This window comes from Gymnogyps californianus, chromosome Z (assembly GCF_018139145.2).
Source record: "Gymnogyps californianus isolate 813 chromosome Z, ASM1813914v2, whole genome shotgun sequence".
Taxonomy (NCBI): domain Eukaryota; kingdom Metazoa; phylum Chordata; class Aves; order Accipitriformes; family Cathartidae; genus Gymnogyps; species Gymnogyps californianus.
In genome coordinates this window covers 22,162,875-22,176,000 of record NC_059500.1, presented here as the reverse complement: position 1 = coordinate 22,176,000, position 13,126 = coordinate 22,162,875, and the positions used below count along the sequence as shown (strand labels likewise).

The following is a 13,126-nucleotide window of genomic DNA, read 5'->3' as shown; positions in this document are numbered from 1 at the left end:
AATAGAAGCAAAAATGATCTGTCCTGCTGCCAGGTCTCTAGAGATATTAGTTTGAATCAAAGTAAGAGTCCAAGTTATTTTTGAAGCTTTCCTGTCTTGCTCTTAAACTGTTACCCTTAAAATAGTGTTTATGCTGATTGAATTGCACTAAAAAAAAAATTAGAATCCTACTTAGTAGCCGTATGTGTGTATTTATGTATTTTTTTTTCTTAATGGGTCTTTAAATCTGCTGTTTCACTAGGAAATAAAGCATAGAGCAATGTGTGGTTTTGCAAACAACTTCAGGCAAAAGTTTGATAATGGCATGTTGACATTAATGAAGGTACATGAGTGAGTCAGATCACATCAATACAGGTGCTTACATAGCAGGGCCCTCAGCAGGTCTGGATACTTGAGTTCTGCCAACTGAAGCACGGACTTTTCACTGAGGTGTATATATAGAAAATAAAAAGTGGTTTTACAAATGTTTACCTTTTAAAGTAAAATATAGAAGGAAAATGGGTTTATTGCTGGTAATACAGTAGTGTTCAGTTTTTTTGTGTATAAGTGGAAATAATATAGAAATGTTAATGCACCTTTTATATTTAATTCAGGGGATGGGGTATCTAATGATAACAGTGATAGTGAGATGGAGGACAAAACAACTGCTAATTTGGCACTACTGAAGCTAGATGAATGGCTCCATCTCAAACTGGACCCTGAAGTAAGTAATGTATCACTTCAATGCTTGTTTCTTGTAGAAGGATATTTGTCATATCTTCCTAAAAAGATTTCTGAAACATTTGGGTAGCCAAGAATTTTCTGTAATTGACCGGCTGTCACAGTCTGTTTGGGTGTCTCAAATTTACCAGACAACATACTCTGCGATTTAATGTTTATTTCCTGAGTTCCTTAAGAAATACAACAAATGGGCTCAATCCGCTTTTGCCCGGACTAGTCTATCAAGTGAATTCACTTATTCACCATTCAGGTTGTTAGGTTTCATAACTTATAACCCGTAATTCTCAATTCATGCACCTATGAGCAAAAAAAAAAAAAAGAATTAGTTACCTAGCTGATGGTGAGAGTGCTCATCCTTCTTCCTCTGCCACGGTGTGGGCATCCCCTGATTCACACTGGGAAGCAGGAAAGCCTCAGCAGTCCAGCTGCTGTTAGATCCACTTCAAAAGCTTTTTGGGTAAGCTGATGTTTCATACCTTCCAGCTTGGAGGTTTGGTCCATTTCTATAAGTTAGCAGGTTCTGTCAAAACTGCCAGACAAAAGATAATGGCTGCAGGAGACGGCAAGCTGCAGGTGATAGTGGCTAGTGGCTGCATAATGGCCCTTCAGCTCTTTCTGGCCCCCTGTCCTGCCTACGTGGTGCTCTTGTTTTGACCTAATGGCACTGTTCCCAGCACACATCAAGCCTTAGCATGAGCTGGGTTAGCCAATATCTGAGCAGGAGTTGAGTGAACAGTCACAATGGCATATTGTGTATTTCCTTCTCTGAGAGGATGACTAAAGTTGGGTCAAAATGGAGCACTTGAAGTTGGAGTTGCTGAAAGAAAGTTGCTGTCAGATTTTAGAAAAAGAAAAAGAACCTTTTGAAGATAGAAGTCTTCAGGTCATTGAGAAGCTCTGGCTGTGGCAAGAGATAGAGTAGTTTATGGGTTATGAAACACTTGAACTTATCAGATCTAATAATAATACCGTCTCTTCTAGAGATGTTCAAAAGTGTGATTTTTTTTTTTTTTTTTTTTTTTTTAAAAATGGAAGCATTTCTGATAACATGGGAATTAGACTAGTCTTCTAAATTCAGTCATCTCATTTGAGCAGAAGTCTATGTAAGAAAAATATGTCACTTAGAGCTCTTTTCGCTCAGGTATGAATGAAGAGTGCATTAATACAGACTGAATTGAGAGGAAGGGCATAAAACATGAAAAGATTTTTTTTTTTTAAGATAGTATTTTAAAGTGAAAAATAAAAAAATCCTGTGGGTTTACAATATAATTTTAAGTTTGGTACAAAGCTAAATGAAATAAAACGTTTTAAAAATGATCTTGCATCTGAGGAAAGACAAGATAACAGCTTAGTTTAAATGTGGAGTTTTCTCCTCCTCCCCGGCACTTTAGTCTTGCCTTTCAGTTTGGACCCTGTTAATTTTAAAATGCCAGATGCTGCCTGATAGGAAAGACATAGGGTACCTTTATCTGTCTGATTTAATTTTTATTAGTTTTTAGCAGAATTGAAATTCATTACAGGCTGCTGGTTTGCTGTTGCAACTCAGACAGAAGTGGCATAGCTTATTTCTGCGTCGTATGCGAGCTCCTTCTAAACCATGGTCTCAAGTTGATGAAACAACTGTAAGAGCAATTATAGCTGTTTTAAGTACTGAAGAACAGTCTGCAGGTTTGCAGCAGCCTTCAGGAATTGGTCAGAGACCAAGACCTATGACTTCTGAAGAACTTCCTTTAGCATCTACATGGAGGTCAACCAACAGCAGAAAAAGCTCAGCAGAAACTGAATTCTCTGATGACTCCTCTAATGCTGAAAAGTAAGCTTTTGAGATCTTCTAGAGACTGTAGGTTGTAATTTATTTAGCTATAAAAGCATCACTTGAACTTCTGCTAGTAATAAGGAAGAAACAGCAGAAATACAATTGAAAGAATTGATACTGTCCTATGCTGCGTTGTAGTTGTGATTTCATTGAGAAGTGTTTCATATGTGTGCCTGCCGTTTGAGAGAGCAGTCAGGAATATTGTCCATGAATTGTGATCTCTGGGAAGAAGTAGCAGAAGAGGTTTAACCCTAGCATTGAAAAACAATGCATGATCAGTATTTTTTCAGTTAGTGTTTAATATGTTTTGAAATTACTGTAATATATATAGTCATGCAATAGGCTGATATGTAGATATAAATTGTTCTGTGACTGCTTACGAAAATTCTGATATATCCTGTATCTACCTTTACGTTTTAGAGTTTTAATGAAATCTACACCTCCTGCACTTCACCAGCCAAAGAAGTACAAAGAAAAAAACATTCTGCACTCCAAACGAACTTCAGATGACAGGTCAGATCAATCATCAGTGAAGTCTACAGACAGCAGTAGCTATCCTAGCCCCTGTGCTAGTCCTTCTTCTCCAATATCTGGAAAGGTATAGTTCTCGTAAACAAATTACCTCACTCTTCAAAATTAATAGAATTTCAGAAACAAATTTGCTGGTATCTTTCAGCAGCTATCAGGTAGTATATTGATAAATTAAGATCCTAACTTAGATTTTCATTTTTAACTGCTGCATAATACTTATTTTTTTCTGGAACTTAAAATCTAGACCAAATAACCTTGTTACACTAGTTTAATACAGTAAAAATATTATTCTTTGCAGACTGCTGAGGTACAGCTATCCAAAGTAGAAAAAAACCATGTTTTTTTAAAAAATTTCGTATAATAACCAGTGAAGATGTATTTTTTTTTTCTCTAAATTAGTATACAGTACATGCACTTCTGAATTCTTTGGATTCTGCCTTCCTCTGTTTCTGTAATAGCATACATTGATACTGATTCTCTTTAAGTTTTGTTATCTGCCTTATGACTGCTTCCTTTTTAAATGACAGTTATTTTAACAAAGCACACATTCTTAATGAGGTTATTTGCATAATTCTCCCTATGTACTTGAATAGTAAACTGCAGTAATATTAAACAGATCACTGAGAGGAAAACCCATTGTTCCTCCAGGCATGGACTCATTGGAAGTTTTAATAATTCCTCTTAAATCTTTCAGTTTTTAAATTCAGCCAAAGTAAAAGGGAGAAAACTTATGTTTCCTGAAGGTGGAAATGTGAGTAGTGTACTTCAGGCTACAGTCTGGAATGATTAATTTTGTGTCATCTGAGGAGGTGTCAGACTTCAAAGAATTGTAATTAATCACTAGAGTGTTCAGGCCTGTTCTGCTATATTTGTTTGCTGCCCCTCATGAATGAATTATTATTTTGGAAAGTGCTTAAAAAATGTAAAATAGATGTGAAATACATTTTAAAACCAATTCAGACAGTACCAGCTGAGGGATTCTGTGTTTCTTGTAGAATCTGTGGGAGGAGGGTGGGAGCGCAGTCAAGGGATTTCTGTCTTCATGTGTGTAAACTTTAGAACTAAAGCCTGGTTTATTTTATTGTAGCTTAATTTGATTTTTCCAGGGTTCCAAATCTCCTTCACCAAGACCAAATATGCCAGTTCGGTACTTTATAATGAAAAGTAGCAACTTGCAAAACATTGATATTTCTCAACAGAAGGGTATATGGTCTACTACGCCAAGTAATGAACGAAAACTTAATAGAGCCTTTTGGGAGAGCAGCGTGGTTTACTTAATATTTTCTGTTCAAGGGTCTGGACACTTTCAGGTGAGTCCTTAGTTAATACTAAATACTAGCTTTGGTTGATGGTTTAGGAGAGTGCAGCAAATGACTGTGTAGTATGGAGGTTTTTGCTTATGACTTCTGACCTTCTAGTAAGTAGAGTAGCAGGCAAATGTATCTGGTTGCTGACAAAAGAGTATTTCATTCTTCTCTGAAATACACCCTTTTGGATAACTCAGTTAGTCACTCAAAGGCTACCGCTGAACTGCCTCCAAACATCTTGAGTCAGAATAATGTTTATGCCCTACATTAATCCTTAACAACAACAAAACAAATAAACAAAAAAATTCAAACAAAGCAGGGGATTGCTACTCTTTTCTCTGCATGCCAAAATAAATATTGTAGGTGAACAAGCAGTTATAGTCAAGTCACAGCTTTCTAAAGCCAGGAAACTCATAGATGTCTTTATTACAAATTTTAATAAAATCTGGTTTGCCTGAGCTGTAGTTTCTAAAAGTCAGGAAGCTGGAAAGTCATAGCAGTGATTCTTTCAGAGCTGTGTCTTGACTTCAGGTTTAGCAAGGTGTTTGTCAACAATTTGTTGACAAATTTGTAGCCAGTTTGAAGTTAAAGACTTGACCTGGTAGTGCAAAGTTGCAGGTTAGCTGTGTTGTAGAGCAGGCTAAACTCAGTTGTTCCAGGTAAAGAAAGTTCAGCTGACCTCTTTATTTATAAACTATTTATAAAAGTCAGCTAAACTTAAAATCTAATGAACTAGCCCAAATACAGCTGTCTTGGTGATACCACTGAAGGATTATGGTGAGATATACATATGATGATTTGGCAAATGCAGATGTAATATTGGAAAGTAATTTTCAGCATGCTAGCTGATACTGAAAATGGGCTGTTGTATTGGTGCTCTTAGACAAGGAAGCTGGGAGGGGAAAGATATCCTGAAGTCAGGAGTGTAGGTGGTTGATGTTACCTTGCCCTTCCAGTTTTGACAATGCACTGGACATTCATGGGAATGTGAGATTAACATTCCTATTAATATTCTCTTGTACCAAGTGTCTCTTTACTTTCCACCTGTATTTTTAATTTCCATTTAAGTCTGGCTGGAGCTATCTAGGACTGCATGTCTTAGAACAGTAGTGTGTGCTGGTAACTTAGGTAGTGCACTGCATCTCTTGGACTCCTAAGTCATAAATGGCAGAAATTTGCCTGAATAGTTCATAAGTTGGGTATATGGTGGTTTGGTTTGTTTTGTTTTGTTTGGTGTGTGGGCAAGTAGGGATGTCCTTAAATAAGTTAGAAGCAATCTTGGATTTGGAGTTTTTTTTTCATTTTCTTTCTGAATACTTGTCTTGTTGTAATTTCTTCCCATTTTGTTGAAGAAGGAAATAAAAGCAACTTTGACTTCTTTGAAGAACAGCTACACTCTCTTAATTCTGTGTGAAAATTTGTTGTTTAGAGGGAACATGGGAAGGAAGGAATAGATTTCTACAAAAAAATATCTGCAACTAACAAGGAATAGCTAATGGACTATTATGTAGTAGAACATTCATCTTGTTTCCTTATGCTTCAAATGGTTTTACAACACCTTTTCAACCTCTGTTACAAAGCTTAAAAAAACTTTTAATGGAATTGTGAGAGATTAGTTGAGACACATTCTCTGTGGTCAAACTCTAGAGGGCATATTTGAAGTGGAAAAACAAATGATACTTCTTTTAACTTCCTAGATGTAAACATTTTAAAAGATCCAGCTTCATGGGGGAGAGTGTGTGAATCACTTTGAAACTAATTTGAAAGTTTCGTATGAAGTCCAGTCACTTATTTAATTCCAACGTAAGCAGATGCTCTCTAATTATGTCTTTGCTTTCATATTTCAATTTTTTGCTCCAGGGTTTTGCTAGAATGGCTTCAGAGATAGGGTGTGAGAAAAGTCAAGACTGGGGATCTGCTGGTTTCGGAGGTGTATTTAAGGTGGAGTGGATCCGAAAAGAAAGCGTTCCTTTTCAGTTTGCACACCATTTGCTCAACCCTTGGAATGACAATAAGAAAGTACAAATAAGCAGAGATGGCCAGGTAATGTTATTCTCTTCTAAAGTCGTCTTTACTTGGTAGAACTGTGTATTGTTTATTAGCTCATTTAGCCTTGACATTTATCTCAACTGTCCTCATATATCTGTTAATCTGAATCACAGTTCATTGATGCACATTGTACATTCTGCTAATGCATTATTGTTGAAGTAATGGAGGCTTTTTGATAAAATCAAAGCAGTTTCTTGCTTAATACGTGTTTAAAAAAAAAAAAATATTAAAGCTGGATGCTTCCAAAAATAAAAGCTTTTTGGAATTTGTAATTTTGGTTCTGGAGATTTGTTCCCTGTTTGGCACAGATTTGATCCCCAAGGTAGTCTGTCACACCCAAATAACTGTTCATAATTATAGCTTGGAGTTTCCTGTAAAGACTGAAGAGAATCTTGAGATTTGAGGTAGAATAAAGCTTAGGACAGTTCTCCCATCTGTTAACACTAAATGCAACTACAAAAGCTGGAAGAGAATTGGCACAAGAGTTCTTTGTGGCAGTCTCTGCGTTCTCCCTAGTCCCCTCCCAAAATATCTCCTTGATATGAGATTCTAGAGCTAAACTTTTTGTATCATCTTCTCACTACTTCCCCAAAACCTCTCCAGTTTTAAGAATGAGGAAAGGAACATACTGTAAGAACGAGGAAAGGAATGTAGCATGTGATGGAGTTAACAGTGCTTCTGTTGTAAGTGGCTCTTAAGACCTAAAGAGTCTTAACGATATTAAAAACAAGTGGTTTATATTAATGTCTATGATTCCACCAAGAGCCACTGTATTACCTGTGACCTGCCTTTCCACATTCTCCACCACACTTGACAGAATTAAATTTAAAAGATACGGAGAATAATGATCTTTAGTTAAGAAGTGACCTGTGGAAGGTACAAAGTATATGGTGCATATGTTCTCGTATATGGTGGTGGTGTGCTCACTCAGAATTCTCTTCTTAAGAGCTGTCATCTTATTGTGAATGAAAAAACCCCCAAACAACCTATAGGCCAGGGTTGCTTATGAAAGTTTGTCTCCTCTTGAACCCTAGTAAAAAAAACTTTCCTGTGCGGGGAGTTCTAATGTATGTCTCGACAGCAAAAGGAATGCACTCTTTCAGAAAGACTGAAAGCAATCACCAGTAACATCATCTAACAGTTTTGTTATAAATAGTTTCTATATGTTCAATAGTAGCAGTGCAAATAACTTCTGTAATTTCCTGCTCATTTCTAGGAGCTGGAACCGCAAGTTGGAGAGCAGTTGCTACAGCTTTGGGACCGTATTCCTTTGGCAGGAAAAAACTCAACTGATTGAGCATGTCAAATAATGTGATAGAGGTAGTCATTTCATGCATTACTGCTGTTTCTATGATAGAACAAAAGCTATCTATATATAATGTATCATTACAGTACTCTCTTTCCTTTGTAGTTTGTGGAAGAACAGGTACACTTAGTACTAAATATTCTCTTCCTTTTGATTTTTTTTAGCTGTGGTTGTTGAAACATCAGCTATAACCACTAGAACCAGCAGCGTGCCTACAATATAAAGATGAGGAAGAAGGCGGTGCAACAAGCTTCTGAAGTTGTTAGTCATGCTGTGCAGCTAGCAGTGGAAAAATAAGAGGGCATTATGTTGGTTTCAGTATTTCCTTGTCTTACAAATGTCATAACGTTATTCACCAGCCTGTTTTTGACTGAACTATTTTTTTACAGTAGTGTGCAGTTGATGCTTAAAAACATGGTTAAGTTCATAACTAAGTTTGAAACCATGGACCACATACAAGTTGTCTGTGGGTTTAAAATAGCACAGCAGACAGTTTAAATATACAGTTTACATTTAAAGCTTTCTCAACACAGTAAAATGTATGAGAGAAACCAGTGTAATATTAATTAATCAATCTTGCAGTTTGCGTAAAAGAAATAAATTGAGAATAGATGTCTCCAAATATATTGGAAGATTCCATAAGTATTTGTTGAACTTCTGTATGCACAGTGCGAGAGAGCAGGATATATTCATACAAACAACTGGGCAGCTGGACAATGTAAAACTTTAATTTAAATACATAAGTGAAAGGAGCATGAGACTTTTAAGAGTGGATTGGTCCATCGGTGCTTCCAGTTTCAGTTACTTTTCACCTTTGAAAGGTACTCACACTTTGGCAAGCTGAAACAGTCTTTCAGAGGCCTGCTGCCAAATGGTATTCTAATAGTTCACTAACTTGGGCATTATTAGAAGTTTTTTATTTCTTTCAAAAAAAAAAAAAATTACCAGTACAACTTTCTTCATCTTTCAATGTAGTCTTCATGCTGTCTTTCTATACCTCTTCTTTCAATTTCTGTCTTCTGCACTACTATTGTTTTCTTTTATTGGGCTTCTCCTTAGTCGTTAACATACTGTACTATAAGGCTGGTATAAATTCAGTCTGCTCACTGTCAGCACTGCGTTTGTGGTCATTCTTAGATTAAACTGAGAGCTTTTTCTGCTTCTGAGCCTGTACTTACGTTTTTCATGTCTGCTAAGAACATTCGCACAGTTCAGAGTACCCTGTGTATTCATTCTTGCATTCTGTGTAGTGACTTCCGTGCATAAACAGTCAATTTTGCGTTTGCAAGATCAACTGGGTCCTTGTAAGGCTAGTATTGCCTAATACAGTATTTCTGGAGACCGTGCACCCAATGGAGCTGTGAGGCTCGTATTGCCTTACGTGATACTTCCAGGCACGTGCCCACAAAGGAATGTGGGGTGGTATTGCCTTGTACAGGATTCCTGGGCCCTGTGCACACCAAGAACAGAGCTGGCACAGAGGGGGAGCAGAGGCAGGGTGTAATGTTTGGTTAACAAGTTCTTCTGCAGCTCAGTGATAAAAAGGACAGTGCAGCCAAGGAATTTGCATTCCCCAGGGTCGTTGGCTGGTCCGGGTCACTTGTCTGGAGAAGAGGTCATGCCCTGCTGCCTGCCTGATAGCCATGGTCATGCAAGTCTTTGCATGCCCAGGTGTTAGGTCTACCCCAGTCTTGGTGAATTATTTGACTTGCTGTTGTTATGACCCAGATAATTGTACTACTGATCTGTATTTTTTTTCCTGTGCTGTTGTTTAGAGATAAACTGTTTATCCCTGAAGCTGTTGGTCTGGTGTCTGTTACCATATCCTGAACCTGTAACTTGGCAGGGCTGCCTTAAGCCCTTACACTCTGGTGTCAGAAGTGGGATACGGTACACTGCATCATGACCAGCCCTGACTCTACAGTGGGTGCCTTAGTTGATTATTTTGGGACCTTGCCCTGCCCACGGACATCAGATTGTACTTTGATTAGAGAAAGTCGGAAAGACACAAACATAAAGGGAGAGTTACTGTGCTTATATCTCTTAGCTCATTGCCTTAAAGATACTGAGCAGCGTTTGAAAGCAGCTGAAGCCCAAGTTGACTACCTAGAAGGAACTGGCCCACACCCAGCAGGACACTGGGGCTCCAATAGAGAAGACTCTAGCCCCTGCCTGTGTTAAAAGCTGTCAGGCTAATGTGGAGAAACTAGAGCAATGCATGGTCCCCCACATAGCAGTATCTGTCTGGGAAAAGCTTGACCGTCGTCTAGAAGCTGAGGAAAAGGGAATTTTATAGAGACCCAGAAGACAGGGATGATACTTGATCTGATTCAGATTCAGACAATGCTGGCTCTAATTCCTCCCTTCCTAAAGGCTTACTAATCTGACCAGTTGTTAAAACAGAGTATGATGCTACTGGAGGTATGACAGGTGCCTCTGCATGCTCTTTGATGAGCACAGACCTAGCCAAACTAAGCAAGTGCTACCACAGATCTGTTACTGTGGGTTATTTAACCTGGCTGGCAAATATGTTACGTGACAGCTGAGTTTCAGACTGGAAGGCCTGGAGACTCACTTTGGGGTCTGGGATCCAACTGCAGCTTCCAGCAGGAAGGGTAGACACTGTCTTCCGGGCAGCACTAGCCTATATTCAGAGAAGTACCCCGGGATGACTAGAGGACCCCTCGCTATTCCCTGGGCCAGTCCCACAGATTTGGAACCGAGCATTGCTAGGCTGGTTATCAGCCATGCTTTAGAAGAAGCCCCTGTGGCAGAGGAAGATGCATTTGGACATTGTCTCATGTGGCCCACTGGTGCCCACTAATAAAAAAGGATCCTGGTCTGCTCAGAGCCCATTTAAAGTCAATAGGCACTGGCCTTACAGGCACAGCACCCGGCCCCACGTCGGCCCAGCTCTTTCTTACAAAAGGTAGTTTCTGCTGTGCCCATTCATACCTCGTGTACAGTTAGTTAAAAATGCCCCATAGCGTGTGCAAAGAGGAGGAGTGTGCAGGAGCTAATTATGTATTGAGATGCTTTTAAGTACACTCGAAATTACTTTCCTCTTCTTCCATGATTTGTCAATGTTTTCATGGCGATCAGACTTCATACAGTTGGTTTCATTTTAGCAGATATTTTAGCAAGTATTTTAATACAAGGTTCACACGATTTTGCTTGTTTCACATGTCTTTGTTTTAATGATTTTAATGCTGACAAAACTAGGATAAATCCATGCGGACGGTGTGAACAGTTACTTAGTGTGATCTTTTTGGTTCTAATAAGCTGAAAATTTGTTGTTCAGTTGTACTCTGTCTTCCTTTCATGTTTATATTTTCTGCTTTCTCTCCTTTTTCCATGAAGTTGCACATAACTTCATGGATATACATCCAGGATTGCTGTTAGCATCCGAACTCAGGAAAGACCGTATCAGAGATGAGTAGTGTCTAGAGAACAGATCTAAGACTTTTCTTGAAGCTACTGGAGCATCAAAAGTTCATCTGTAAGGAGATAATTACGCTGTTTTTTAAATGATGATTTTAAAAAAAAAAAAAAAGCAGCTTACCTCTGATCTCTCTAATTTTACGCTCGGTGCCACAGTGTATCAGTGCTTCCTAGTGACTTCTGAGACCACCTTTACAAGACAGAGTCAGCCAGTAGTTGCTGCTGCTCATCCTTTGGACTTCTGTCATTCAGCAACAGTAACAGATGGTCTGTAAAACTGGAGGTAAATGCTTTTTCTGTAAACAGCAGTACCGCAACTTGTCTACGCCACATTCTGCAAGGAGCATCATGTAGTATATTATCTATAGTAGATTTAAGTGTTTTCATAATTGAACTAAATTACTAGAAGAGGTTATTTTGAATGAAGGAACACTGAACAATATGATGCGTAGTAATCTTTTTTGGCTGTGCAAAGTCATTTGCAGAAATACTTTATTTCTAAATAAAAATACATGTGCTGTCATCCCTTTTTCAATGCACTGTCATTCCCTCTTTCATCTGAAATGAACAACTGTTTCTTGGTAATACCATGGTAATACACATTTCTGAATTGTAACTTTCAATAAATCAGCAGAAATGCTTTTTGAGTGAGTCTGGCTGAATGTCTACAATAAAATAATCCACTCTTGAAACTCAGAGGAAAGTTGCCTTGTTTTCTCAGGTAAACTCTTCCCCCCCCGCATTGTCATCCATACAAGTTTTGCTAGGCTTCGTCCAGTGGAAATAATGGTGTCTTTATGGCCAGACATTACTTCAGTTAAATCCATGCGAAATATCTGTACAGTTACTTCTCTGTGCAGCAATGAATTTTCTGATAGTTCTTTCCACAGAATCCTCTGCTCTGGTTTCATGTTATGTCTATAAAACTACCACTTTGATTGTTTTGGAAAAGCGCTCTTTTGAGCCATCAAGAATGTTCCGATTTCCTGACCCTGTGTATTGACAGTCTTTGTTTTCACTCTGCTGTTTATATCACCCTGGTCTCCAAAGAGAGAGTTACCTTGGTAGCAATGTGTGTGATGATACCAGCAGGTATCCTGCACCAGGATTCTTAGAGACACCCCATCTGCCAGATGATGCCTGAATGTGATTATACCTGAAGTGAAAACTAAAGCATCACAAAGGGCAAGGATGTGAATCTATCTGAAAAATACCAGGGCAGCAACAGCACGGAGTTCACAGAATCCTTGTATCTGTGATGACAAATTGGACAAATGGCCCATCACCATCTTCTGTGCAACAGTAAAAATCCCAGCTTGGAGGTTGTCAGCCAGGAGTTGATTTACTCTGCTTTAGAGTAAATGAAGGTCTTGCAAGCTAGACAGTTGTCCATAAATACTACAGTGAGGAGAAAGGGAACAGAAATAGGGTTATGGATGACAGCCACAGGTTTGCAGTTTGTTCATACATGAGCAAAGCTTATCTGAGCAGTGCTGATCCAGGACAACTGCAGTCATGTTCCTCAAGACAGTAGGTAAGAGCTTTTCCAGTGGCTCATGTGAGAAAATGTTGAGGTGTGCTGCCTCCTCAGGAACATATTTCTGAAAGTAAGGTAAAGGTGGCAAGCTGTTTTGCCACAGACAGAATTTAATTCCTTTCTCTAGGAACTAAAGAAAGTTTATTAAATATTTTTTTGTTATTTTGTTTGTTAAATATTTTGTAGCCTGAAATTCCTTATTTGTTGCAACTATTTCTTTCAATATTTGCTTTTTTGCATTTTTTTGCCACTATTGAACTGGTATAATTTCTGCTCCATCATCACAAGACCTACAGAGAAAGTGCGTGTGGCTTAAGTTTCTACTGTGGAATTTTTTGCAGCTTCCATTTTAAATGCCTGATACTGACTGTTGTCAAAATGAAATCATAGCTTACACCTGGCAGGCCAGTTTCTCTCGG

The 13,126-nt window shown here is 38.4% G+C and overlaps 1 protein-coding gene across 1 annotated transcript in view; it reads left to right on the top strand.

Moving 5' to 3' along the window:
• Positions 1-11,846, top strand: part of YTHDC2 (YTH N6-methyladenosine RNA binding protein C2) — a 37,596-nt gene extending 25,750 nt beyond the window's left edge. The window contains exons 24-30 of the mRNA XM_050912720.1: positions 594-703; positions 2,241-2,533; positions 2,957-3,134; positions 4,174-4,377; positions 6,235-6,417; positions 7,640-7,743; positions 7,894-11,846. Coding sequence (XP_050768677.1) covers positions 594-703; positions 2,241-2,533; positions 2,957-3,134; positions 4,174-4,377; positions 6,235-6,417; positions 7,640-7,720 — 1,049 coding nt within the window. The 3' untranslated portion in view covers positions 7,721-7,743; positions 7,894-11,846. The remainder of the gene's footprint in view (positions 1-593; positions 704-2,240; positions 2,534-2,956; positions 3,135-4,173; positions 4,378-6,234; positions 6,418-7,639; positions 7,744-7,893) is intronic.
• The last annotated feature ends 1,280 nt before the right edge of the window (positions 11,847-13,126 follow it).